The 27,423-nt window shown below is 37.3% G+C and overlaps 1 protein-coding gene across 2 annotated transcripts in view; it reads left to right on the forward strand.

The window, feature by feature from the left end:
• Positions 1–27,423, forward strand: part of IARS1 (isoleucyl-tRNA synthetase 1) — a 101,918-nt gene that overhangs the window by 59,682 nt on the left and 14,813 nt on the right. For both annotated transcript variants that reach the window (XM_082768360.1, XM_082768361.1), the window contains exons 20-30: positions 1,980–2,127; positions 5,048–5,168; positions 9,621–9,712; positions 10,123–10,200; positions 10,649–10,770; positions 13,788–13,890; positions 14,091–14,174; positions 21,756–21,930; positions 22,713–22,825; positions 23,107–23,202; positions 24,890–25,066. In XM_082768360.1, the coding sequence (XP_082624486.1) occupies positions 1,980–2,127; positions 5,048–5,168; positions 9,621–9,712; positions 10,123–10,200; positions 10,649–10,770; positions 13,788–13,890; positions 14,091–14,174; positions 21,756–21,930; positions 22,713–22,825; positions 23,107–23,202; positions 24,890–25,066 (1,309 nt within the window). The remainder of the gene's footprint in view (positions 1–1,979; positions 2,128–5,047; positions 5,169–9,620; positions 9,713–10,122; positions 10,201–10,648; positions 10,771–13,787; positions 13,891–14,090; positions 14,175–21,755; positions 21,931–22,712; positions 22,826–23,106; positions 23,203–24,889; positions 25,067–27,423) is intronic.

The following is a 27,423-nucleotide window of genomic DNA, read 5'->3' on the forward strand; positions in this document are numbered from 1 at the left end:
TTCTGGCCAGTGGATGTAACTAAACTTTCTGGTCACTGGTCACTTCCTGGCCACTAGGTGTAACTGAGTTGTTAGAAATCCTCCTTCATCAGGTGTTTCATTTCTCTTTCCATGTGATAATTGGCATATCCTTATATTAGAATAATTTAATATTCTTTAAACATTCATGTGTTGTAAGGCAGTGTAGGTCTGCTGTATTAAAACAAACAAAAAGCTAAAACCAGCTGTGACCTTGGAGAGCTCTATTTTCTTTAGTTTCTTGTTGTAAAAGCTATCCTGGGACTTGTGACAGTCAGATTCTGCAGAGAGTGCTGCTGAGGTGGTTGCAAAGGTGCAATTTAATGGATGCTTTGTAGTTTTGATTAATTTGCATCATAGCCTCTTGAGGAAGAAAACAGTGGGGGTAATTTGTGGTGGTCATTATTTTAGGTAAGTCCCTAACTGCTAAAAGACCTGGGCTATGGACAGCCTTGTGCCAGACTAACTCTCGTATTTGGCTTAAGTTATTTTTTACTTCTGAAATAAACAAGTACAGTGCACGTATGCAAATAATTGTGATAGGTGGTTTGATTTAAACAGATATATTTGTAAATTCTGGTTTCATTTAAGTGCTTACTAGTTCGTTGTCATGCCTAATTATTCTGTGTTTTTGTAAATCCATAATCTGAATTCAGCTATCATGTTTAAAAATGCTTGGTTTTGTTTTTTTCTCATTTGTGTTTTTTTAATACAGTTCTGTAAAAGCCAGTTTCTGTGCTGCTGATATTCATGCATTACCATCTTGATTTTTATGCAGGAAATCCTCTCCTAAAGAATTTATGATCTGCTATTCTTGAGTTTGCTGTGTCAGACCACATTAAGATTTTAAAGCCTCCTAAAGGAAGTGTTTGTAAAGATATATTAGATTAGAATCATGATTTTTAAAGTTGATGAAGCATGAGGAAATGAGTTAATAAATTCATTTTTATTGGGAAATGCCAAAGTCTCCAAGAGTTGTTTCATTTGTTTTTCATACTTGGAAAGTTAAATGAAGCATATTTAAATTAAGTTCTTATGGAAGTTTTGTGTTACCTGAGAAAGACCTGGCTTCCTTTTGAGGTAACGAGATAGATAACAATTTGTAAATGCAGAATTTGTGTAGGGAATAAAATGCATATGGATAATTTCTTTTGCAAAATGATCAAGGAAGCCAGGGGAATGTCTTGTCTCTGATGTGAGGAGCTGTTAGCTTAACCAAGACTGTCTTGAGAAGGGTCTTACTGGACAGGGTGGATTTCAGGTGTAGATGAACATCCTTGGCTGCAGATGGCCATGGTTCTGGAAGGAGCTGCTTCTTATAGTGTGATCTGAATCCTCGGCTTCGCTCTTTCCAAGCTACTTCTAGAGCTGAGGCATATTTGTATTTGTAGGAGGTATGTCCTTTCTCCTGTTCTTGGGCTGACTTTCTGACAACATCAATTTCAGCTTTTCTTTTTTTTTTTTTTTTTTTTTTAACTGATTTCCCTTTTTTGCCTTGTTCAAGCCCTTGTGATGAGCCTGAACCTTTTTCTAATTGGTGGGAATAAGTAGATTGAGTAGAAAGTGCAGTGTCACTGTTAAGAAGTTAAAAATATATGGGTGCCATTATAAAGATGAACATTAATTCTGTGAATTCAGTGCTAGTTTTTATATTGTGATAGCATCTGAGTACCTGTTGTGACTTCAATTAACTTTTAGATTAAAAAAGAAAATTTAAATTCTGAATCAAATTCAGTATGTGGTGTGATAGAAGTAATCCCATGACACTAGGAAGTGAATTATCATATGCTCAATATGTAACATGCTTACAATGCTGTCCTTTTTAGGGTTCTTAGTGTGAGACTGTTCCTTCGGGTATTTTTCCATTGCTATGCAGCTCTCAGAATTCACTGTGTGCTTAAGTGCATTTCTATTACTATATTCAGTTTTAAGCTTTTAAGTATTGTGTTCTTATTTTTCAGGTTATACCTTATCAATTCTCCTGTGGTAAGGGCAGAAAATTTGCGATTTAAGGAGGAAGGAGTAAGGGATATACTGAAGGATGTCTTCCTGCCCTGGTACAACGCATACCGTTTTCTTGTTCAGAATGTTCAGATCCTGGAACATAAGGTACAGATCTCTTGAGTCTGGAAATGCCAAGGGGAAAAATTTTTGTGCTTTGTCCACCATTACTGAGAATTAGTATCAGAGAGAGATTTAGGTTGGCAGGGACCTCGGGAGGTCACCTGATCTTGACCTTCTTGTTCAAAGTAAGGCTGACTTCAAAGGTGGGTCAGGTTGCTGTAAATTTCTGTATTTGCTGTTGGTATCCTATTTTATTAAGCTAATCACTTGTGCATCTTTCTCTTCTTGACCAAGCTTATTACATAGAAAGCAGGACTGAAATGTAGGGTACCATCAAGGCATAAAAGCTAACATTTCTCAGAGGAGAAACTCATGCTCTTTTTTAGGTAAATACTCTATTTTAGGTAAATGTGATGCTGTTGCATTTACACTCCTGAAATTGGAGAATAAGATAGGGGCTTTCCAGTTCATGGGTTTCTAAGTAAATAGCTCTGCTAGTCATGTTTCTGGGAACGCCAGTAAAAAGCGAAGTACCACAAGTGCTTGAGGGAATTCTTCTGAAAAGTCCGTATCAAGCCTTGATGGTTTTCTAGGGACTGTCTTATCAGGGTTTCTTCTAGTAGCTTGAAGGAACTAAGTGTCACTAATGCTGCTTTAAGTGCTGATGCATTTTCTTTGCTGTTATCCCAAATTGTGTAGTCAGGTATGGCTACATGTGAGGAAGGAGTGCTGCAAGTTTCTCTGTGCTGAGAACATTACCCTAATAACACACAGATTTAAAACAGAACTGCAGACAAATACTGATTTAGTTCAAGAAATTGTCACAGCAGCCACTGCTGAAAATGCATCTCTTCATGTACTGTAACTTAAATATTTTTATGCAGATTCATAATTAAACTTGTGAATACTTGATGTGGAATGCATTAGCCACAGCAGTAAGATTGTCTTGTGTAACGTGACAGTTAATTATTTTTAAAAATTAAATTTAAATGTTACTTAGAAAAAAATGAAGAAATGGAAAGAAAGGTAAATCATTTGCAATAATGCTTTAGACTTGCAGATTACATTTGAAGTGTGCTAAAAAAAAAAAAAAAAGCTATATGAGTGACACAAATTTCTACACTTGCAGAATGAAAGCAAGATTAAAGTTTCCTGCAGCAATACGTCATTTGAATTGAAGATTTTGCATGTATGCTGTATAGGTTCTGTTGAAACTAATTATAATCTTTCAGCGAAGATTAATGATGGAAAGCTACCTACCACTTGCCAGTGCAGACTTCTATGGGAGTGGAAACTAAGCAAAAAAAAAGTTCAAACCTTGTATTACACATGAAATTACAGTAGAAGTTTAATCACTTCGGAGAACTGCCATTTGAAGCAATAAAGGCAGCTGACTTCAGTAAATAATACAGTAAATAGCTGACTTAAATGGTTTTATCTTTTTAACAGCCCCTTTTGGGAAGAAAGTCTAGTAACTTCAGAGCCTAATACTTAATGAATCTCTTCTCAGGATCCCTAGACATCATTCCTCAGACAAACGTGTGTTGCCCAAAAATATATTTCAGTTTTTCTCTTTAACCTGTGAGTTATCTTGTGTGCTTTGCAGCTTTTTGCTGCGATCCTGTTAAATCTTGCAAGATCAGCCAAATGGAGGGTGGAAGACCCCAGTGGAAAATCCAGGTGCTTAAGCAGATAGTTTTGGTGATTCAGGAGATGTATTTTTCCTTTATAAATATTAAATCCGTCACTGTGTACCATATTAGGCAAAACAGTGGGCTATTGGAGGTGCTACTGCTTAAATTAGCTTTCATGCTCAGGCTTTAAAAACTTTTTCATTATGTTCTGCCTACTGCAAGAGAAATTATAATTTCAGTCTTATAATTTGATGCTTACTGCAGTTACCGAGTAATTATAGTTGGTTTGATGACTGCTGACCTCACACTAATTGCTGCACTTTTGGGTGTGCAGATGCCTTTTTTTTTTTTTTTTTTTTTTTTTAATCCTAAAAAATGTAAGCATCCATTTACACAGTATGAAGGATAGCTATTGGGTCAAATAATCTAAACAGATCTTTTCCTCTGGATTTCAAGGGAGGGCAAAGTCCAGAAACTTGAAAAAAACAGATATTAAATACTGATGGTAAATCTAAATAAAATAATAATAAAAATAAATATATATATATGTGCGTGTGTAATATATATATATTAAAAAAAAAAAAATCCTCCCCCACCCCATTTTCTGCTAGTTTTAAGAACATCCATGTGCAGACGAGTCAGACTGTTGGCACAGCACAGACGATTGTGCTTTCTTGTGATATTGCTTACAATGCCCTGCAGAATCAGTCAAGTGTTATGAAATTTCTCAGATGGGTGCAAACATCACTATTCTGTCTAGCATCAGAACATGCTATTTACATTTAGATGCCTAAAAGTCTTCCTGGTTTTTGTTTGTTTTTCAGTGGGGGCTTTTGCTCTCGTATTTGTTTAACCTGCTGAAATTGCCACATGATTTTAAAACTCTATGCTTGAAATGCCATTTCCCTGAATACAACTTACCTTCTTAGTCGTTACGTTTCTTGTAAATGCTTTGGATCCTCCTGGATGAAAGAGTTCTGTAAATTCAAGACTCCTACCCTGTATCTGGAAGCTATGATTTACAGGGCAAGTGGGGAAGGGACTACTGCATACCAGTGTGTGCAGTACTGCTTTCTGGCCCTTTATGAACATAACAGGCCTCCTTTGCAGTTGAAAGTGTTGTGATGAAATCAGGAGCAGTGGAAGCTGGGTTTTCCTTTGGCCATTTCTCTTGCATCTGTTTCTGGAATTTGTGTTCCCTCTTAGGAAACCGGCGGAACACAGAGTGAAAGTGACAAAATACTTTTGTCTGAAAGGTGTCTCGATATAGAGATTGGAATATATACCCTTATGACTTGAAAATATGTTTTGTGTTTTTATGTTGATGATAGGAGGAGGGAAGAGAATTCCTTTACAATGAGAACACAGTTAAGGAGAGCAATAACATCATGGATAAATGGATTCTTTCTTTCACCCAATCACTCATACAGTTCTTCAAAGCTGAAATGGCAGGTATGCACATGTTGGGGGGGGTGTACGTATGTTCAATTTTTGATTAGAGAACTAACCATTTCGTCCATAGACTTCCACAGTTCACTTGAGACTTACAGTTCAGATAAAAGGAAGGAAATCTTTAACCAGTTACATTAATGCATAGAATAGTGTCTTTATAGGTATGAATGCAGATTTTGCTGTAGTTGCTTGTGAGATGTTGAAAAGCGATGACGTTTTTTTACCATAGCTAATCCTATCAGTTTGGTGATGTGGCTTCCTGCCGTACCATCTTCTGCAGTGCTTGGAGTAATGAATAATACTGTTACAGTAGCTGAAAGATGACAGTGAAAAGGATTCCAAACAGAATTTAGGGAAGCTATAAATAAATAAATTTTAAATACAATGGGCAGTGATCAAACCAGCTAAATACAAAATTTTGGAGTGATACAGGGACATGGGGACAAGCTTTTCCTTACTTTATTCCATGGAGAGGGTTTCTTTGTAATCATACTGGGAATACGCACAAAAGGACAGAATACTGCCAATTTACTATGTAGCTTTATAAAGAAGCTGTTACTGTTTTTCTCCACGTATATGTTGTCTTTTTCATCATCCTGTACCTCGTAATCATTTCATATTATATTAAGACAACGTAAATTGCAATGAGAAGATGTAGAAGCCCTTGAACTAGTTAGCATGATCCAGCAAGCGTACAAACCTGCGGATGAAGTCATGATGGGGATCTGAAGAGATTTTAGTGCCTTTAAGGGCACCAGTCACCTCAATACTGGAAAGAAGATGGCTTTTGCTATTGTAGTCCCTGCTTATGAATCAACAAACAGCCCCCCATGCCAGTGATCTTAAGTTGCCATTGGAAGAAGTTTCAGAAACCTTCCAACAGGTGTGCTTTGGCTTGGGGAAAAGAGGTATTACTGGAATAACAGATAATGCCAAGGTGGAGTTCACAGGGATATAGGACAGTCCTTTTCTGCATCACTCATCTCTTGTGCTTCCCCCCCCCCCCCCCCCCCCCCCCGCCCTCAGACTGGTATGTTCATTCTCAGCAGGACAAGTAAGATGTGTTTATTTTGCTACAGTAGGTAAAGCATGTTATTTCGGTAATGAAGTTCAGGCGAGGTCATCTGAAACATCTCATTAAAGGAAGAAAGGAATCCTCAAGCTACCTAAGACAGAGTTATGATAAAAGCACTCTGTTGTCAAAAACGTGTCTTTTTCCCAGGAGTTTTGTCCTTGATGTTTGATGGTATTTGTTGAATTTCATCTACTACTAGAGAAATACGTAGGGTCTATCCCAGTTTACATGCTCTGTGTTAAGAGGAAAATATTTTGAGGGACTAAATGATCTTCAGAGGTCCCCTTCCAACCTCAACCATTTTGTGATTCTGTGAAAGTGGAAAATTGATTTGTAAATGTGTACATGGGTTCTTGGATTAGTATGGAGTTTGAACAGAAATAATGTTTGTGGGAAGGTGATAGTGGGGCAGAACTTCAATTGTGCTCTGGGTTTCTAATAGGAAGAGGAAGCTAACGAAAAGGGATGTGTCAGCTGCCATCTTTACAAAGCAAGAAGATCATTCAGAGAAACTTCCTGTTGGAAAATGGCAATGTAAAGAATTCCAAGATTGTAATATTGATATTAAATGCTATTGACTTTTGTGTTAGAAGAAGATAGTATGATGCATTCATCAATGACATGATGACATCAATGACAATGACATGATTGATATATCCCATTTGGAAATGAGTAATAAACATGGTTTTTCAATTTATTTTTCTGCATAAACTCTGAATTCAGTCAGATGGATATTAATGATGTGCAGTAAATGAGTGTACTGTGACATGGTGCTCTGTTGTACTAATATTTAAAATAAATCACGTTTTGATTTTTTTTTTTTTTTAAGATTTGCTACTTCAAATGACTTGAATCAGGAAAAATGTTGTTTTCAGAAAGAGGCAAGGAAAGGTCATAATTGTGGCTGATAACCGCAAACCCTGAGTAAAGGCGATAAATACACTACACAAGCTTCATTTTAGAAGCTGATTCCAAAAATAATGAACATATGAGTGCAGAAGCTGTTGTAGACATGACACGATGGCAGCAGAAGTCAATGGTGGCATTTGCCAGCTAATGCTGTGCAGCTCTGTAACCTCCGAGATGTGTGTAGTAACTTAAATGCCACATCTAAAATGCAGCAGAAGCAGTGGTGCTGAGGTGCTCTTCGGGTGCTATAGTTCAGGGAAGTGGCCCAGGTTGTGCCATAACATGCTGTTTGTGCACCTCTCTGTATGACCATGTATATGAGCGTGCATGCTTGAGCCTCTAAATGGCAGGGAGACATCATGGGGGGGGAAAACTTTGCAATTAAGCTTGGCTTCTGCTACTCATTAAAGTGTAATTTATAGCGGAGCTATATTTTACACCACTCTCATGCCCCTACAAAGATGTTTCCATGAAGTGGAACTTAATTAATTCTGCCCCGATTTCTACTAGTAGCCTGAACATCAGCGTACCTCAGCACCCTCCAGCTTCGGTGTAGTGTAGAGACCCTAGAAAGACTTCAGGAAGGTGTATATAATAAAACCTCCATAGCTGTGGTTCGAGGAGAGCTTAAAAACTCCCCTAACATATGCATTTAAGGACAGTGAGCCAGCTGACATGATGCTGCTTTCTGGCACCTGCTAGTTGTGAAAAGTTGTCAAAACTGAGCTGTGTTTAGGCCACACGCCTCAACACGTGCCTGTATGTGAGGAGCTTTTTGGCCATTGCTTGTCACCCCTTCTAATCGGTGCTCAAAATGGAGGTGTGGAAACACCTCTCTTTAGGATTGCTGGAAGTCAGTGTGCACCAGTCAACTCCTCAGCAGCAGACAGGGTAGCTGGCTAGCATCAGGGTGATGAGAACTAGCTTAGCCAAATGAAATACATGCTATCGAGTAGTTGTGCTGTCTATTTTCTCCCCTGAACCCCAGCTTTATTATGGAAACCTTGGTGGTTTGGATGCTTGAGCTTTTAAGTAGGGCAAGTGGTAACATACATGTAATGGAAAGATGATATGGAAAGTAATAGAGCAAGCAGCCCTTCGTGTTTTTTGGGGGCAAAAATCTGTATTTCTGAACATTAAGCCTTATCATACTTCTTGCACTATTTAATCGTTTCCTGGGTCGGGCGCTTCTTGCACAGAACAGCAAGAAGCTCCTGGTGATTGAAATGGAAAGGAACGTGTGCGTGCCTGCATGTGCTTCCCTGCACCTGCGTGCATCCTTCCTGAAAAAGTGACATTTCACAACTTGGTTCATAGGATTACAGTTATAAAGAGGGGAGAAATGCATGCTTCCAAGCTAACTTGAACGTTGTGTTAAATGTATACTATTCCTTAATGTTTTTTTAGTGTGTGTGTGCTTTATTTTGTTTATGAACCAGTCTTCTAACTAGATGATTCATAGCTGTTCAAGAACTGGGTATTTCTCAGGAACACAAATTCCCACAGAAATGCCCCCCCCACCCCCCCCATGGCATGAATCTTCTGAGGGTTTCCTTTTTAGGTTTAAATACAAGTACTCTGCCTTTAAAGCCATTTCTATTTTAGAAAATGCAATGAAAAGCATAATGAAGCTTGTAAAGTAAAGATAAATTTTATTCAGCAGTTGCTTGATTAATGGAACTGATTCAAAATTGACATGAAAAAGTTCCTTAATTAAAAAAAAAAAAAAAAGCTGTACATGAGTTTTACTTTAGGAAGCTAAGTCATAGTTAAGCTTTCAGTTGTTCACGATATTTTTTGAAAATTTTCCCTGTTGCATCATGATGTTCATGATGACCTTGTTTTTTGTTCTGGCAGTTCTCCATGCTTTTAAGCTATGCTGAACTTGGAAAATACAACTTCATACCTCGTCAGGCTTGCTGTTACTGTGCTTTCTGTCTGCTGAAAAAAAGCAAATAATTCAGGGAAAATTAATTAAAATGGGTGTCTCATTTTAAATCTGACAAAAAAAAATATCTTGGCAATAATTTATAATAAAATTCTATTGTATGATTCTGCAATAATTTCCGGTGAACTTCTTGTAACTTGGCTGTATTTATAGCATGTACAAATACAGGATTTGCCAAATCCTTCATGATTAATAGTCTTTTATCCACTGTCCTCTTTACAAGTCAGATAAAAACATAAGGCTTCTGTCATGCATGTTTGTGTAGGATGAGAAGAGTAATTTGGCGGTAGATGTTTGTCTTGTAGCATGAAACTTGATGACGTGTATTTCCTTAATGTGGTTTTAACATTTAACATAACCGTATGTCTAATCAACTTTTTAACTTTGCTAAAATTCTAACCTTTTTAACCTTCTGCTAAAATTTTATGCTCAACACCAGAGCTGCTACTAATATGTTTCTTTAAGATAGAAGATAGATGTAGAGGGCAAATGTTACTTACAGTAAATGTTTTCTTTCTAGCTTACAGGCTGTATACCGTAGTCCCTCGATTAGTGAAGTTTGTAGATATTCTGACCAACTGGTATGTTAGAATGAATCGCAGAAGACTAAAGGTATGTATCTACCTCTGTGGTCTTGTAACATAAATTAAATCCAAGTCTGCATTAACTTAATACATAGCAGCTTCATGGTATTAAGCAGCAATCTATCTGCTGTCTTCCGAATATGATCAAGTTTGTACCTGAAAGTGGAAGATGAGAAATTAAAATGTTTTTTTTCCTTCTTGATTTATGAGGAAAGCCAATTAACCAACAGAATGCACTGTAACTCAGTTTCACTTGCTGGATCAGATTTTGAGCAAAATGAATGCAGTTTGGAAAACCCATTTATTGCATTAACGTAGGAAATCTTGAGAATTTACAGAAACTCATTTAGGATTTACTGAAATCAGTTCAGTGATGCTAAAATGGTACTGGTTTGTTTCTCCTTCATTGTTTCTAATCTTGGTTAATGCTTTGAATAGGGTGAGAATGGGACCGAAGACTGCATTAGGGCCCTGGAAACCTTGTTCAGTGTTTTGTACTCCATGTGCAGACTTATGGTAAGGGAATTACATAACTAACTGACTTTTATTAACATAGTTTATCTAAAAGCATGCATCTTGGTTTCTAAGTTGACTGTAGAAACTGGGGGTACAGAGACTGAACATAGTTGGAGAAAAAGTATATTTCTACTGACTTAAGCAGCACAGTTCATTTTCCACCTCCCCCTTTTGTTTGTTTTTCTGCAAATATCACCTGGCTTAAAGAGACATTCAGATTTCCCTTCTGATACCCAAACGTGAAGCTCAGAAAGCAGGTCAATAAGTAGTACCAGTTTCATCATTTAGTTCAGGCAGCATTTTGATTAACTTCATAGTTCTGCATTGAAGACACTGTGTAAGCATCACGTTTTTGCTGAACCGTCCTTATTCCATTCATAAGTATTACTGATTCATAGTGTACAAACAATAAAGAAAAGATGGTGAAAGAATGAATGCAACATTACAGGCACCATATACTCCATTCATCACTGAACTGATGTACCAGAACCTGAAGACACTTATTGATCCAGCCTCAGTACAGGAAAAGAATACTGAAAGCATCCACTACCTCATGCTTCCCCAAGTGAGGTAAGAGACAGCTGTTCTGTGGCAAAATGGTGGATGTTTCTGTTTGTTTTTTGTTTGTTTGTTTTTAATTTGCTTGTCACAGAGAAATGCTCCTTCTGTTATGTGTGTTGTAAACTGCTTTGAGTAACAGGAAAAGGAGCTGCTTTAATAATATGAATGACACAAAGTAACCAAGAAGAGTTTTTAGGATGTTGGTTAACACATTTTTTTTTCTGTAAGTGCAAAATGTTCAAGTTTAATTAAACTGATTGCTAGCTTCTTCACTGTAGGAGGACATTTCACTAGCAATACACTTTGCACTCGTCTGTCAAAGCTGGAAATTTTCCCTCCATGTTTAGGCAGCAGACTTCTAGGTTAAAGGATTGTAGTGATAGGAAGGAAAACAATTAGGAGGAAACACTGTGCTGGAAATGTGTATTCCTGCTTATGGCAGTTGAGGAATATCCTTTTCACTCTGCAAACCATACTGGCTAAAAGCTGTAATGTTTACCTATAAAGAGCCCCAGAGGATTTCAAAACCTCCTTGCAGGCCCTACAGTCATAAGAATGCAAGAATCCCCTCATCTCTTGGCAAATGTTGATGCCAAATCCCACGTGGATTAAAATTATTGTTTTGTGTGGACCACATATGGAGCCAGCAGAGTGAGTTCTTTTGGCTACAGATCAGGAATTTGGACCATTGTCCAGAGATTGCCACTTTCTTGTAAGAGGATACATAACACGAGAGGGCTTTTCAGATGGATCCTTTTTGTTTGAATGCAGATGGGTGAGGTTTTTTTGGAAGTGCTAGAAAAAGGTTTAGCTTGCTGATGGTTATATCAAATTAAGTCCTGGGTTATCAACTTGACCCAGCTAGAATTTGACAACTGAAGTTTGCTTGTTGTTGTTTTTTGTTTGTTTTTGTTTTGTTTTGTTTTCTTGGTCCTGCCAAGGGAGGCAGCAATATAATAATCAGTTACTTATTGTTGCCTTGGTGTTTTGTTTGTGGATTAAGTTAGTGCCTGCATTTCAGTCTGCTGTTAGTCACTGAATATGAGAGGAGCACACTTCTCTATTTCCTGTTGTATTGCGGCTCGGTTTAAAAACCCCTAAGGACAAAGGAGCTGACCTTGGTATTTTACATGGTAGTTGAAGAATTCAAACCTTGTGGTAATGTCGTTTCTTTCATGGATACTATATCCTTTGAGGAAGGGGTTTGTTCTTTCTGCTTGCTTTAGTAGTGAGCTGTTGCAAAAAGGAGTTTCAGATTCAGCTAATGATGATGGTGCTGGTTTTCTGTTCTCTGGGAAAGTGCTGCAAAGAATAGGTAATCAAAGAATGTGAGACCTCAGAGTTACCACAAATGTTTTTATGTTCCTGGAGTATGGACTAATGGATTTTATTTGTAGGAGCTCAGTTCAGGCACGCACTTAGCATGGCTGTTTAAAAGTGGCTTAGTCACTACTTTTGTTCCTGTTAGTGCTGACTGACTTCATGCTGCATTGTGCAAACATGATGTATTTCAGTGGCTGCACAGTTTCCCTTTTTCTTGTATTTGTTTGGGTTTTTGTCTGCAAGAAGTTTGTCTAATTTACTGGATCTCCTATGTATCAATTATTCTCTTTGTCAGATAAGAAGATGTTTTCAAAACTAAATTATTGTTGAGGTTTTAGAGTTTCACCTTGAGTTGCTAAGGATGTCATTGTGTTTTTTCTTGGAATACTTTTCTGATGACTGCATAAGGAAAATACTGTCAGCCAAAAAAGAGAGACATGAAAACTTTTTTGGTGCAGTCTTAGAAAATACTACTTTAATCTCTGACGATATGATGGCTGTGGACTTGGCCACTTTCACAGCTGAACTTGAATGAATACCTGAGGTATTGTTTGGTTGCTTGGTGTCTGAACAGATTGTTTGTATTAGATTTTGTGGATGTACATGCAATCCATGAAATCCATTCTTGTTTTATGGCTCCACAGTGTTGTTAGGTAACAGCAAGCAATGGTGAAATATTTCTACATTCTAATATTTGAACCTTTCTGGATTCAAAAACATTACATTACATCGTGCAACTTATGTATTTCCAAGATATTTTTTGAGGACCATCATGGCTACTAGCTTTTGGAAGAACAGAAGCTTTAAAATATGAAGTAATGTTTTAATTGAAGCCCTGGTGCAATAGTTGTGGACACATGTTCTTGCTTTACCAGTTTTTTTTCTTTTTTTTTTTTTTTTTTTTTTTTGGTTCTTACCAAATGCATGGTTTTAATCCCAATACTTTTACTACTTACATTATAGCTACCAACGTTGCTTTATTTAAAATTGTGTTTTGAGCCAGTACCTCTGATCTTGATATGACGTTAGTGCAGTTTTAAAAGAGCTGCTCAAGTTATGCAGCTTCTCAAGAAATCAAGAAAAACACGTTCTCAGAACTTTTGGATGTTAGTATGTTTGAAACAAGAAGTGAATGTCAGCTTACTGAAGGAAAAAAACACAGGAGGGGGGGGAGCTGCCTCAAAATGGAAGGGTGTTAAAATGATGAAGCCAGGAAAAATGATGAAGCCAGAAGAGATGACAGGACTGTCTAAAACATCAAGCTATAGTATGTAGAATTCCTGAAAAGATGCATTGAGATCCAGCAAGTTGGTTTCATTATAGGTATTGCATTGTCATTGTAAGTATTCTATTTATAAAACTTTTTTGCATCATCTTGTGATATTAGGAATGTAAATTTTGCTTTTTACTGGATATTAATAAAACAGGTAGTATGACTCAATCCATCATCGCCATCTTGTGAGAGCTGCTAATAAAAGATTATTTTAAAATAGCTGTTTTTGTCTTACAGTAAGATTTTTCCGTCGTCTTCTCCACAAAGAGAGAAGAAAAACATGTTTGTTCATTTTTGAAATTGCCCCAAACAGGGCATAATTGAGTCTCTTCTAGGAAATTTCAGAGAAATGGGTCAAATGTTTTAAATCTTCTAAACCAATACAGAAATGATGAATCAATTTAATGTTTCCTATTTTTTTTTGACCTAGGGAGGATCTGATCGACAAAAAAATTGAAAGTGCAGTTTCTTGTTTGCAGTCTGTTATTGAGCTTGGACGAGTAATCAGAGACAGAAAAGCCATTCCAGTAAAGGTTAGAAGTCTTACTAACTCTTATTAATACCTTGTGAATATGCACTAGCTTTGCAACTTCAGGATAAGCTGTGGAAAATGGCATAATAAAGTTTGGAATAGCAATTAGAAATCAGTAGTGAAACAGTTCAAATAACTACATAATTTTGGACATTCTTTATTTTTACTTGGAAAGACAAAAGTTTGTTTTCTTCTCCCTAGTATCCTCTGAAAGAAGTAGTTGTTATCCATCGGGATCCAGAGGCACTGGAAAACATCAGCTCTCTGGAGAAATACATTCTTGAGGTAAGAACGTGAGTGTGACACTTAAGTGGACTGTGTATGTTACTCAGTTACCTCAAAAAAAATAAAAATCCTAACCACCCCTGTTTTCTATGGTAATAACTCACTAGGTAAAATTCACTTAAAAGAGTTGTAATGAAAGGAAATATGATATGTGCAGAAATGAAGGTGAATGGGTGATCCTTAAGCAGGCAGTTGTAGTACTAAAAAATGCTTCCTCTCAGAATGACCACCACATAGTATTTCCAATGGCCTCTTTAAGGAAGTCCTGTTTTTCCTCCTTCAGTGAAGGGAAAAACATTTTCTGATTAAGAATAAGGTAAGATTCAACTACATGTTGTCAAAGAGTTGAGTTAGAAATTTTGTGTTCACTTTCAATTAAAAGGCATTAAAAACAGTTTGATGATAAGTGGAGGGTTTGACAGAGAGGAGTTCCATGTAAGAGAGAATAAGAGCCCAGTTAAGATGTTGCTTAACAAATAAAAGGTCAAATAAATAAGGTCTTAGTCCATACAATTTCATACACTTATCTACCCCTGTATGCCAATGAAATACTCTTCTAATATGTTTCCATTAGAGCAATGCAGACTCTGCCCTACTTCTAAATCTTTATTTGGATAAAAGCCTTGTCATTCAAAAATAAAATAAACCTTCTTGGTTTTTTGAGCTTAACTTTCTGAAGTTGGCTGGACTTTCTGCTTTTAGTCAGTCATGTAAAAATTCATAGTATTTTAAGAAGTGAAATGAAAAAGTTTTTTTATAAATAAACTTCATTTATTTATATGTTAATGCTATAAATAAATCTTTTAAACTTCAATGCTGCATTTCAGTAGTTGTTTTGAAGGCACAAAGCCTATTACATTTTGATTGCTTACCAGATTGTTTGTAGAATATGCTTTTTTAAGCTTTATGTTCAATTAAATTTCATTACACATAGACTTTATATGCACTTTCACATCAGTGATGTACAAAAGTAATCAAACAGTAAGAGGGAATAGTGATAAGAAACAGCTTCTCAGCTGTGATAATGAATTTAGATGAACCATGGTGCTTTTATTTATTAAAAAAAAAAAAAAGCTACTATGCCAAGTATACATTGAAATGTTTTTCTAGTTGTTGGTGTCTTGTAAACAACTTGCAAACCCTCGTTTCTTAATAATTAAATTTATCATGATAATGCATTTGATATCATGAGCTATGCTATGTGCAGTTTTTCAGATCTAGCAGCCTAAGGGATTTCTAATTGCTTCACTGAGCAAGAGTAAAATAGGTAAGTTTCTCCAGTGTAAGACTGGAGGCCTTCCAGAACCAGTCTGGAAGGCAGTGAGGGAAGAAGAAAGACTTGTTAAGCAATACTGTTCCAAATGAGCAGTCTTAATTTCCTCTTTCTGTAGTAATCTTTCATTGGGATAGATGATTGCTTGTCACCCAAATCTTTGACTGTGTTGCCTGGGGACATATGTCATGACTACTTTGTTGTAACTGGATGTGTCGTTGGGAGGAAGGAATTGCATTTCAAATAGCAGCTCTTGGCTAATAAAGCAGAATTCTAATAGTGCTTACTGGGTGTTGATATTGGGCAGAAAACATGCTTTGCACTAGAGAATAACCTTGGGGTTGTTTCATGGCTAATTTCTGTACTGAAAATCTTTTTGGATTTTTCACTTGATTCATTTCCTTACACAGTCCCATTGTATTTGTTTGTTCCTTAATTAAGTGAATGTACATAGAATGCATGCCAGCTTTGTCCAGGGGCCTTGGAAACCAAACCACCTTGATGAAACCGCTTCAGACGATCTTCCCTATTTAACACCTCCTTTAACAGCCTTTTTTGAGGGAGGGATAGTAGCGTAATTACAAGAGTGTCGTTAAAGAGACCAAGTATAATGTAACACCAAAACTAACATCTCCCCACTACCATCTTTTATTGACATGTTTAACTATTAAAAGAGATTTCACATAGAAGTTCTAATACCATTTCTGAATACCTGTGAACTGTAAGCTTTAGCCTTCTTAGGTCCTGCCTTCTCAAATCTTAATTGTTTGAAATAATCTCTACTTACACGAGGAAAAAAGAAAAGAAAACAATTTTGAACAGTAGTTTAGTTGTACATCTGCACAGCTTATGTGACTTCTTCTCTTTCCTCTCGATAGCTTCATATGTGGATAGGTAAGCCACGGGGTGTATTTTTCATTATCCTCCTCAGTTTGTTCTTTTCCTCAGTTTTAAGTGCTTGTGGCAGATATACTGAAAACAGATTACTGTTGCAACTGAATTCTTTGTTCTGTTTTATCTCCAGTATACTTCCCAGCTGCTGTCAGATTAGTGTGTGACTCCTTTGGATGGGTGAATGGGCAGTAACTGGGTGGGAAATACTTTACAGTTCAGACTGGTTCCTTCCCTTCATCTCCATCCACAATACTGAAGCTTTGAATTTGACTCTGTTGAGGAACTTACTGTCGTATTTCTGTCTTCAGGAAATTCCTTCCATGGTGTATCAACTTAAAGTCTCAGAACTGCTGGTAAAATATAGGAGTGGCAGGTTTGGCAGTCTGTCTTTGTTTTTTTTTTTTTTTGTTTTTTTTTTACTGTAATGGCTTATTGGTCTTTGACCTTCTTGTCATTTTAAATTTGTCTAAATCTGTCACTTTCCAGATCAATCGGAATGTGATCGTGACAGAGTCAATTCCAGTGGCTGTACTAATGCATGCTGGTAGCATGTGAAGCATAAAGTTATGATGTTTAACACTTAATGATGTTTTTTTCTTTCTATAGGGTTATGTAACATAAGTAGGGAAACAGGTCTTGGAAGATGTGAGTTAAAAGTTCTTTTTTGAGTGTAGTAAGTCTGGCAGTAGTGTATTACAAGGATTTCTTTCCTCATCCAGAAAATGCATGATCTCTATTGTATCCCTGTCCTTGGTAGGTCAAGGGTTCTTCCTTTTAATGTGGCTGTCTACAGAGAGCTTTGTAACAGAAAATTGTCCCATGCTGCATCCCAGTCTGATGCAACTTTTTTTGGTTTGAATTGTCATTGTCAAGATGAAGTACTTTGTAACAAGGAAAACAAAAACGTGCATCAACATGAGCAAGATAAAGTCATCGTGCTTGTCTTGGTGACAGCAGCTGTGCCAGCTGATGACAGAGAATTCAATAGATGACTGAAGCAGGGGAAAAGACCTTCTAAACTTCCAGTCATGTATCAGCCTAAGTATGCATCTACACCAGGCTTCCAAAAATTATTTGGGGGTAACTTAAGAGCACTGGCTAAGGGAGTCATGGCTTGTTGTACAAGATATTTTTCAGATCCATGTTATATACTGGTACATTTTTAATTTCCATGGGACTTAAATTCTTAAGAATTGTGCACTGAAGGAACTTTGATGAAAAAAATAAACTTAATTGATTTGCAAGTAGGATTGGTCATGTTTTTCTGTCATTTTAGCGTATTGACTGTTTCTCTTAGACTTGGCCTTAGTGATGCCACTTCAGAATTACTATTATTCTTAACTATTTCAGTACCAATAACACAGTTTTTGAAGTTTATGTTAGTGTCTACCACATTTTCTTCATCAGAAAACTGGAATTAATTGTTGTACAGAATCCAGTTTTAAAGGAGATGAAGTTTGCTTACTCAAAGTACTTCAAAAAGGTGGGTGGAAAAATTTGCTGTCGACTTGTACAGCTGGTAAAAGGTGACAAGAACCTCACAACTTGATAAATTATTGCAGAACTGGATGAATATGCAAAAGTAGGTTTCACTTAATTTGCTATTTCAAACAAAGTTAACATATATGTTTTAGGGAGATGAATTTCAACAAACGTAAATACCTTTATGGAAGTACGAATGCATAATAAAAAATAGCACAAAGTATTTTCTATCTTAAAATTCATCAGGCTGTTGCAAAAGCATGTGTGTTTTTTGTACTGTATTGCAATCAATTTAGTTGTTTACCAGGACAGCTCACAGCTGTAGAGATCAATGAATATGGGCAAGTGGGTAGTATTTTGTTAGACGTTGGAACAGGCTGCCCAGGGAAGTGGTGGAGTCACCATCCCTGGAAGTCTTTAAAAGACATTTAGATGTAGAGCTTAGGGATATGGTTTAGTGGGGACTGTTAGCGTTAGGTCAGAGGTTGGACTCGATGATCTTGAGGTCTCTTCCAACCTAGAAATTCTGTGATTCTGTGTGATTACTTTGCAGTATTATTCACAGTTTTATTCATCAACCTCCTTCCATATTCACAACTTCAGAACCTTTGGTTACTGCCAGAGGTGTGTTTCTAGTGCCAGAGGTAATATCTAAGAAAATTTGCACCATTTCATCTCATGCAGTTGCCAACTAAAGACATTGAAAAATACAGTTGTCAGTTCTCTGAAAAATGCTGATCACTTTTTAAAAATAATAACTGTATTCTTTGATCTGTAGTTTTACTCTCATCATCAAAACATACAAAATAATTTAAATAAATGGAACTTAATATTAGAACTGTCCAGAGCATGGAGTTGTCATGCAAAAAGAACCAAGCTCACAAAATGAAATAACAGTAGATTGAATCAGTGAATGGGTTGAGCTAACTGACAAGTAAACTGTGGCAGTGTGTGTGGTCCTTCAGTATTTGGTTTCTCACAGTGTTGCATAACTAATATTTATTTTCCATGTAAGTAAAAGGCCCGGCCCAGCCTGAAGCACAGCACTGGCATTTCTTCTCTATTCTGAGAATTGGACAGTGTTGGTAGGTGGGTTGCAGGTCAGTCTGATCATGTATGGCACATGAAGTATTGGCTCATACTGAAGGCCCTTGTACAGCACTGAGAACATGTGAATATGCAGCTCTTCCAACTGGGAGGAAGAATCAGTTACTTCAGTTTGTGTATATGAGTGTTAGCAGGTACATGTATAGATGATTTTGCTTTACTGAGAAGGTAATAATAAGCACTATTTTAAATCAAAGCAGTATAATGAGACAATTATAAAGAAATCCAAGATACAGATTTGCTTTTTTTTTTTTTTTTAAGAACTGTTTTAGTTTTGTAACAAATAATGTATAAATAAGAATGGTTTCTTAATCAAATTAGCATAGGATATTTGTCTTGATGGAGATGCTTGTGTGTAATTTATCTAATGAGGCCCAAAATCATATTTAAACTTGTGCTATTTTTTAGATTGCTACTCCCCGCACCCCCCGGTTGTCATTTACCAATTGTGGGCTCATTTCGATTAAAACTGAATTTCTGAAATACGTAATTTTCATTAGATTTCCTAAAAGATGTATTAAATAAAATTAGATTCAGTTGTATTCGTGGCTCCTCATGCCAGTAGGACTTCCTGGGGAATTAGACTTTTAGCTCAGAGGTTGTATTTAAGAGTTACTTCTCAGTCTAAATGTCTGGCTATTTGCTAGTCCTTTCTGCTACTGTTTACTTCTGCTTCCTACAAGACTTGGAGCAGCTTGCTTGCCAGATGCACTTGCTGATTCTGTGTCATGTCAATGTGAACTCTAACAACCTTCTGGTGGAGATTTAAACACAACTCCAAGTATTCAATGCTTCGAGTATTGGGCAATCTGACAGGCAACCTACAGAATTGCAGTGTAATGTGCTCCAGATATGCACAGTTTTGTACCTGTAGAAGAGCTGCATGTTGGCAAGTCAGACTATCCAAGTTCTGTCCCTGGTATTTTACAGTGAGACCACATGAAACAGGGAATTTTGGTGTCAAGTCCTGCCTTTGTTTCATTCTTAGCCTGTTTATTTTTTCCCCTCCTTGTAAAGCTATCTTGAAGATCCAAAATAACATTGGGATACAGGGTGGTTCTTCCACTTACAGGAGGTATACCAAGGCAGTAGTTCATGGTGTAATTAGTTATGTGTGTGAAGCATTTGTTTCTTGGATAGAATGAAGTGTAGAGTTCCCTGTGTATTTTTGAATTTGATATTGTATGATGGTCTGGGTGTGCAATTATATTTTTAATGGTGATTTTAGTATGTTTATATGATGAGGAAAATAGTTGTAGTTAAGAACGTAAGAAGTGACTCAATGGCTTAGAATAACAGCTCGTCTAGCAGTGTATGGTGTGTCCTGCAGTAGTGAGGGCTGTTTACAGAGCACAGGTGTCTGGTTACTTCTTTCAGGGAACACATCCAGGAGTTGGCCATTTGGAGTTGTTGTATTAAAGATGTTTAAGGACAGATCCCTGCTTATTCCTTTTAATATCTTCTTGCCTGCCTGTTGTGAGTGTAATTGCTTGCTGAATTTGCTGGTACACTCCTGATTTCCTCCTCCCGTGGCATTAGGTTCCAAGGGTTAACTCCTTGCTGTGGATCTGTTTTACACCCATCTCTGACTGTTTTCACTGCACTCGAGGGATCAGTTGGAGATTTGGAATGACAGGACGAGGGGGAATGGGCTAAAGTTGCGCCAGGGGAGGTTTAGGTTGGATGTTAGGAAGAACTTCTTTACCGAAAGGGTTGTTAGACACTGGAACAGCCTGCCCAGGGAAGTGGTGGAGTCTCCATCCCTGAAGGGCTTTAAAAGACATTTAGATGTAGAGGTTAGGGATATGGTTTAGTGGGGACTGCTAGCGTTAGGTCAGAGGTTGGACTCGATGATCTTGAGGTCTCTTCCAACCTAGAAATTCTGTGATTCTGTGATCGTTCTTACCTTCCTTCTCCACCTCCTTCTTAACTTTCTAAACCTCAATCTTATTCCCCTTAAGTATCCTTTTCTCCAAAGAGCTCCAGACATTTTGGTCTCTCCTCATATAGAAGCAACACTGTCCTCTTAATCAGTTTTTATTCCATAAAACCCTCTCTGTAGCACCACTATGTCCCCATTCAAACATGGGGACAAAAACTGCACATTACTCAAAATATGGGCCCGCCCATGGTTCTTTGTAGTGGCAAAATAATGTCCTTGGATTCCTTCTGAAGATGACATATGCATATAAGCTTTTTTGGCTGCCCCTGCTCACTGATCTTTGGTATTCATGTGCTACAACGCTTTGTGCTTGACAGTGGTTTTTCTGAGCAAGGTGGTTTTCTGTACAGTAAGGACCTAGAATAAACAAAAGGAAAGAGACAAGATGGAGCAGTAACTGTTGTTTGACTTAAAGCAAAGATTTTCATTATAGTTCTATGGCTAACTGCATTTTGAAAAGCATATTTTAGTAAAATCTTCCTTGTTGAATTTTTGCAGACCATTTTCTAGTGCCATTGCACACAGAAGTAATAGTTTTAACTTTCCAGGCAGTTGTAACAGTAAAATAAAAAAGCTTGTTGAAAATGGATCTGATCTGAGTTGAGAGCTGACTGGTGTCTGTTGATATTGGTGAAATGTCTTCCTAAAGGCTGAAGATGAGAATAGGATCTTCTGTTGAAGAACAGTTTTAGGATTGGTTGGGTTTATTTGCTGTTGCTGTGTTGGCAGATTACTTGGTTCACAGAAGCAACCATTCAAAAAATTTGCAGCTTGGGACTTACCACTTTCCTAGTCCCATGGCCCCTGCTTTTCTAGACTTCTGAAGAGTTGTCAGAGATGGCTGTTCTTTAGCTTCCTTTTTCCTCTTGGTGTGTTTATGCAGGAGCTTAATGTCCGTCAAGTGACATTATCTACTAACAAAGATAAATACGGAGTCCGGCTGAGAGCGGAACCAGATCACATGGTGCTTGGGAAGCGCCTGAAAGGTGCATTTAAACTTGTCATGGCTGCAATCAAAGAGCTGAAGAGCGAGCAGCTGGAGGAATTCCAGGAGACAGGTACGTGGTGGTACAAACCGCTAAACCATAGCAAAATTGTCAAAAAAAAAAAAAAAAAAAAGCAACACAAAAGATTTGGGATTTATCAGAAAAATCCAAGTAATTGCACTTGGTTTATATATATTAATCAAACAAATGCAAAAGTATCTTTTTCTAGACTTATGGAAACATAAAGCTTACCTCCCAGGTATCATCCATATTAGAGTTTGTTAATGAGAAGAGGGTGTATGAGGTTTTTTATTATTTTTTTAATCAATTTTCTTGACTGTAGAATTGAGGTGGTTGTGTATACTAATCTTACACTGTTCACCTGTTTAAGTTCTACTGGATGTCCAAAATGGAGTAAAGAATGATATTTTCCATAAGACTGAGTCAAATTTGAACTGAGTATTTGTGTGACAGATTTTATTCTGGAATCATGGCTTCAACTGCAGATTTACAAGCGGGTGTGAATTTTCCAGCTATATCTGTTCAGTTAACTGCTTGAATGTGAATTTTTCGTTTACTTGAATATGCAGGTTATTTTTAAGTTCTGTTTCATTCAAAGGGTATACAGAAGGTCTGTGTGTGAGCTGAGTTCTGCCTGCAGAAGTGTTAGTATGAAAAATCTGAATGAGAATCTGAATGCTCAGCGTGTTCTACTAGCATTTCATTGTGGTTTAACTGTATGACAATTGTAATAAATTTCATTTATTTTAAGTCTGGAATTTGTTTTAAGCTTTTTATTGATTTATTTTTTTATTCTGATTGTAAGAAACATTCTTCATCTGCCTATTCTGCAGGCACCATTGTTGTAGAAGGACATGAACTTCATGAGGAAGATCTTCGTCTCATGTATACCTTTGATCAGACTGCGGGAGGATCTGCCCAGTTTGAGGCACATTCCGATGCTCAGGTATCTTATTGTTTTTTTTTTTTTTTTTTTTTTCTTATTCTTTGCTTTAAGGGAAGCATTCCTCTAAAAGTGGAACAGAATTGTTGAGGTGAGAAGCTGGGGTGGTTTTTCTTACCAGTTAGGCTCTCGGTATGTGGTAGGCTATCTTCTCAGTTTTGGAGATGTTAAAGTGCTCTCTTAAACCTGGTATTTTTGTGAGGAGCACAGGAAGAATGTAACTGTGAGTTAATACTAGCTTGTTTCAAGTTTGTCACCTGTTCAACTCTTCTGTGAATCCTTAGGTTTTAGTTCTGCTAGATGTTACCCCAGACCAGTCCATGGTGGATGAAGGAGTTGCCCGGGAAGTGATTAACCGCATTCAGAAGCTTCGCAAAAAGGTTAGGAAGCAATGGAATAAGACAATTTACTTTTAAGCTCTTCCTGGGCGATATGTAGCAGAAACTGAGGTTGTTAATTAAAATGTGAAGACCTGTATCATTTACCCCTGATCTCAAACTTTGTTCTGGCTTAAATGGCTTGAAATCATTCTTTTGTTTTGAATTTCCGTATTTAAAGGAACTAGAGTTGAATCTTGAGCTTACTATGCAATCACAGAACCATTAAGGTTGGAAAAGACCTCCAAGATCATCTGGTCCAACCATTCCCCTACCACCACTATCACCTACTAAACCACGTCCCTAAGCACCACGTCTATCCTTTTCCTTAAACGCCCCCAGGGATAGTGACTCCACCACATCCCTGGGCAACCCGTACCAATGCCTAAGGTTACTATGTCATTAGTAGTGGATACACTTTTTTTTTTTTTTTTTTTTTTTTTTTTTTTTTTTTTTTTGAGTCCCTGTAGTTTTTCTCCCTTTGGCCACGTAGCAGTGGTTCAGTCCCAGTTAACTATCTCTTGGGCCTGCCTCCCTCCTGCCAAGTGCTGTGATCTGTTCAGTCTCAGTCCTGGTGTGTTACATCAGCTGGACTGGTGAGAGCCAAGACTTCTGAGCTTAGGACTGCTAAAAGAAACAGACTCACGTCTTAGCAAATTGCAGGAGGCATTTCTGGCACCAATTGACATAAATGATTCCACTCTTAATTGTTCTCATCATACATATAAGTGATGCTGTCTGACCTTTATGTTAAAGCACTTTGAACCAATGTAACTTCTCTCTATCTACGATAATAATCCAAAAAGAGCTGTGCTCAGTGCCTCCATTTTGTGCTCAGAAAGCTGGGTCACCAGGGAGATGATTACAGGTCTAAAAAGTATTTATGTGGAGAGGACATTACATTAATATGTAACTCTTGACAAAAAAATTAAAAAGTTTCTGAACTTGCAAGTTTTTTAAAATAAACCCTTACATTTGGGGTTTTCCTACTCAGCAAACTTGGTGGCGATGGGCTAGAGACTGTATTAATCTTCACTAAGAGCATGCATGAAAAATGACAAACGTATACTAAAATTGTCACCTTCCCCTTTCACATTTAATTGTGTGTGTGTGTGTGTGTATATATATCTTCGTAAAATTAGGAAGAAATGTGGCCATGAAAAGCCTTAAGTTACTGGATGATTCATATTTATTTCTGTAATGACATAAGTTTGTAACTTATTTAAATGAATATCAAAATCCTTGGTGTTGCTTATCACTTAGCATGATGCTAATATGCATTTACTGTCGTTATTTGATTCCCACTCCTGTTATCAAAGTAAACGACTAATGCAATTCTGGATCTACAATAAGTACTGCTGGAATGGCATTAGGATGCAAGTTTTTTTTCTTACTGAAACAGAATTTTGTTAGAGTTCAGTATCAGTTTTCATTTCATTAAGGGGGAGAGTTAGTAAATGAATTTGTAAATGAGATATTTTGAGGAAAGTGTGCTTTTTAGTTGGTCATTGTCTTTAGAAGAAAGTGCCGCCATGTTTCATGCCTCTTCCTTTCCCTTCTGACAAAATAGTTGCTTTATTCAAGTATTTTTGGGGAAATTTCTAACAAATGTCTGGTAAATATCTAATACGTTTTTTCTTCAACTTTTAGGCTTGCTGTCAATTAATGGTCTATTTGGTATGTCCTACAGCGAAATCTGGTTCCTACAGATGAGATTACAGTGTACTACAGATCATATCCAGAAGGTGACTACTTGGATACTGTTATTAAGGAACATACAGATTTCATTCTTGCAACAATAAAGGCTGCCCTAAAACCTTACCCGGTGCCTACGTCAAAAGAAGTTCTCATCCAGGAGACCACCCAAGTAAGAAGGAAAAAGCATTGACTGCATAGTTCATTTTCCTATAAGCTTTTAACCGAAAGAATTGTTTTGATTGCAGATAATTTGTATGTCAGTATTTGTGGGATAAAGGGGATGTTATTTCATGTTTATGAATGTCCATGTTTTTCTTTTTGGTTTAAAAAATAAAATAGGTGGGCTCTGTTGCTTGTCTCTTAAGTTTGGAAACGAAGCCACTTGGGTACTGAAGTAAATATGTTAATTGCAAGTTGTGTGAGCTTAAAGTACTTCAGATAGTTATTTATATTTGGATTAGTGCATTGTTTAGAAAGCAAAAGTATTGTTGTTCTGATTTCTTTAAGTTAATACGCTTTTGTACTTAGAAATTTTCTCCTTTGAAGCTAAATTTTGCATCTTGACTTAAGGCCAGTTTCAGTTAATAATGTTTGAGGATGTTTTGTGTTTTTCTTCTTCCTGAAGTTCAGCCTTTTGTAACAATGCAGTTTTGCAGATTGGCTTATTCTTTCATCACCAAATCTGAACTTTCCTTTGTTTTCTTTGACTGTTTCTTCTGACAAGTTTTAAGAACACTCTTTTGGTTTTATGCAAACTGACTGTATTCACTCATGCCTATCAGAATTATGGGTGAAACAGGTTCTTTAATCTAAATGTCATGCTAACCAAGGAAGACAAGAATTTATGATATATTAGTTCTTCCAATTTGTTTTACAAAATGGGTAGGGCTATGAGAATAGCTGAGAAGGAGGCACATTTTGTCTGTCCTACTGGCAGCATGTGTAAGGGAAACATTTTATATTAATTAAATTTTTGAAGTTGTATGGATTTGAAACAAAGGTGTGTTTGGCCTTTTTCAAAATCAGTAGTTTCATCTAGAGACAAACACAGACGAAGAAAAACATTGTAAAAGTAGAGAATATGGTGTCTGGAAAATTTTGCTATTTCTTACCTGATTGTGATGCTGTCGACGGACAGCTTAAATCAACATCAAATACAATTCAGAAAGTAAAAGTAGCATCAGAAACGTGTAGTGCTGGGAAACACTTTTCTGGTAGCCTACATCTGAAATTGTGTGGTTTGTTCGCTTTGTTGTTGGTCACTGCATCTTTCTGTGAAGGCTTCCATGCCTGTGCAAGTATGTCCTCTCCACTCACCTCCCCATTATTTGTCTGCTTTTGAAATCTTAATTTAGCATATTCTGGTGCAGAAGAACATTGTGGGTAGCTAAACAAGTCTGTTAGTTTCAAATAACACTCTTTATGTAATGAAGAAATCTTGCCCTGACAGAAGGTGCTGGTTATTAGGGATGTAATAGGAAATGTAAACAAGCTGTTGTCTGGATGTCAGCAAAATCGGACATCGTTTGGATTTTGGAATGGTGAGCAGTATGTAAACCAGAGAGAGGTCTGTGGATCAGAATACACATTTGCACAAATACTGGATTGCTGAGTAGGGAAAACCTACAGAATTGTACCTGAAGTAACACTACGCATGACAGTTCTGTGTGGCTGTTGCAGTTGGTGAGTAGGTTTATGGACAGGCGATGGTCATCTTGCGGCGGCCATAGGGCTGTGAGTTCCTGCCTGCTAGCTTAAAGTCTTGGGCTTGGTTTTTTGCTTTCTTGTTTTTCCCCCAAACAAGAACATGAGCTGTGACTCACTGCAAGTTCTGCATACCAAAGTTAAGCGCTGTATCTGAAGCAAAGACAAACTTTGCAAGTAAATTTCCATTTGTTTTTAGCATAGGTTAAGGAGCCTCAATTACCACAAAGTACCTCCCTGCAGAGTTCAGCTGTGGGCTTTGCCAGGTGGGGAGCTTTCTGCACCTTTAAATGGCTGTGTTTACAGACTTGATGGGCTTCTGACTTATTAGTCAGATATTTAGTATTTAAAAGAGAGGTTGCAGACAGAAACAGATGACTGGGGTTTTAGTGCAACTGTAAATTCTTCCTCGGAAGTCTCACTTTCCGGGACTGTAGAGATGGATTGTTCAGGGCAGATGTTTTGCACTCTGTTCTGTGTTCTGCTGCGACTAGCTTGTCACAGCACCAGCAGTGAATAAAAATATCTGAAATGAAAAAGCTTTTCTGAAGAAGTCCTTTCAGGGTAGCAGTTTGGCCCTTTGTGGAGAGTTAAAATAGCTGCAGTGATGTGCAGTGGATTTGCAGGTCAGCGCATCAAACCCAACTGTGCTTGGTGGGTTTTCTTGGTCATACCTGCGCACACATTTTGTACTAGCACTTTCAGGCATAAAGGCTTTTCATCGAAACTGAATTATGCGTTGACTGTCTTCTGTTGATGGGGGTGGGTAAGCAGCACTGAAGTGGAAAATGTTTTACAAGGACCATTGTGCGCTTTCAGGTA

This window comes from Aythya marila, assembly GCF_965140915.1.
Source record: "Aythya marila genome assembly, chromosome: 10".
In the NCBI taxonomy this organism is placed as follows: Eukaryota; Metazoa; Chordata; class Aves; order Anseriformes; family Anatidae; genus Aythya; species Aythya marila.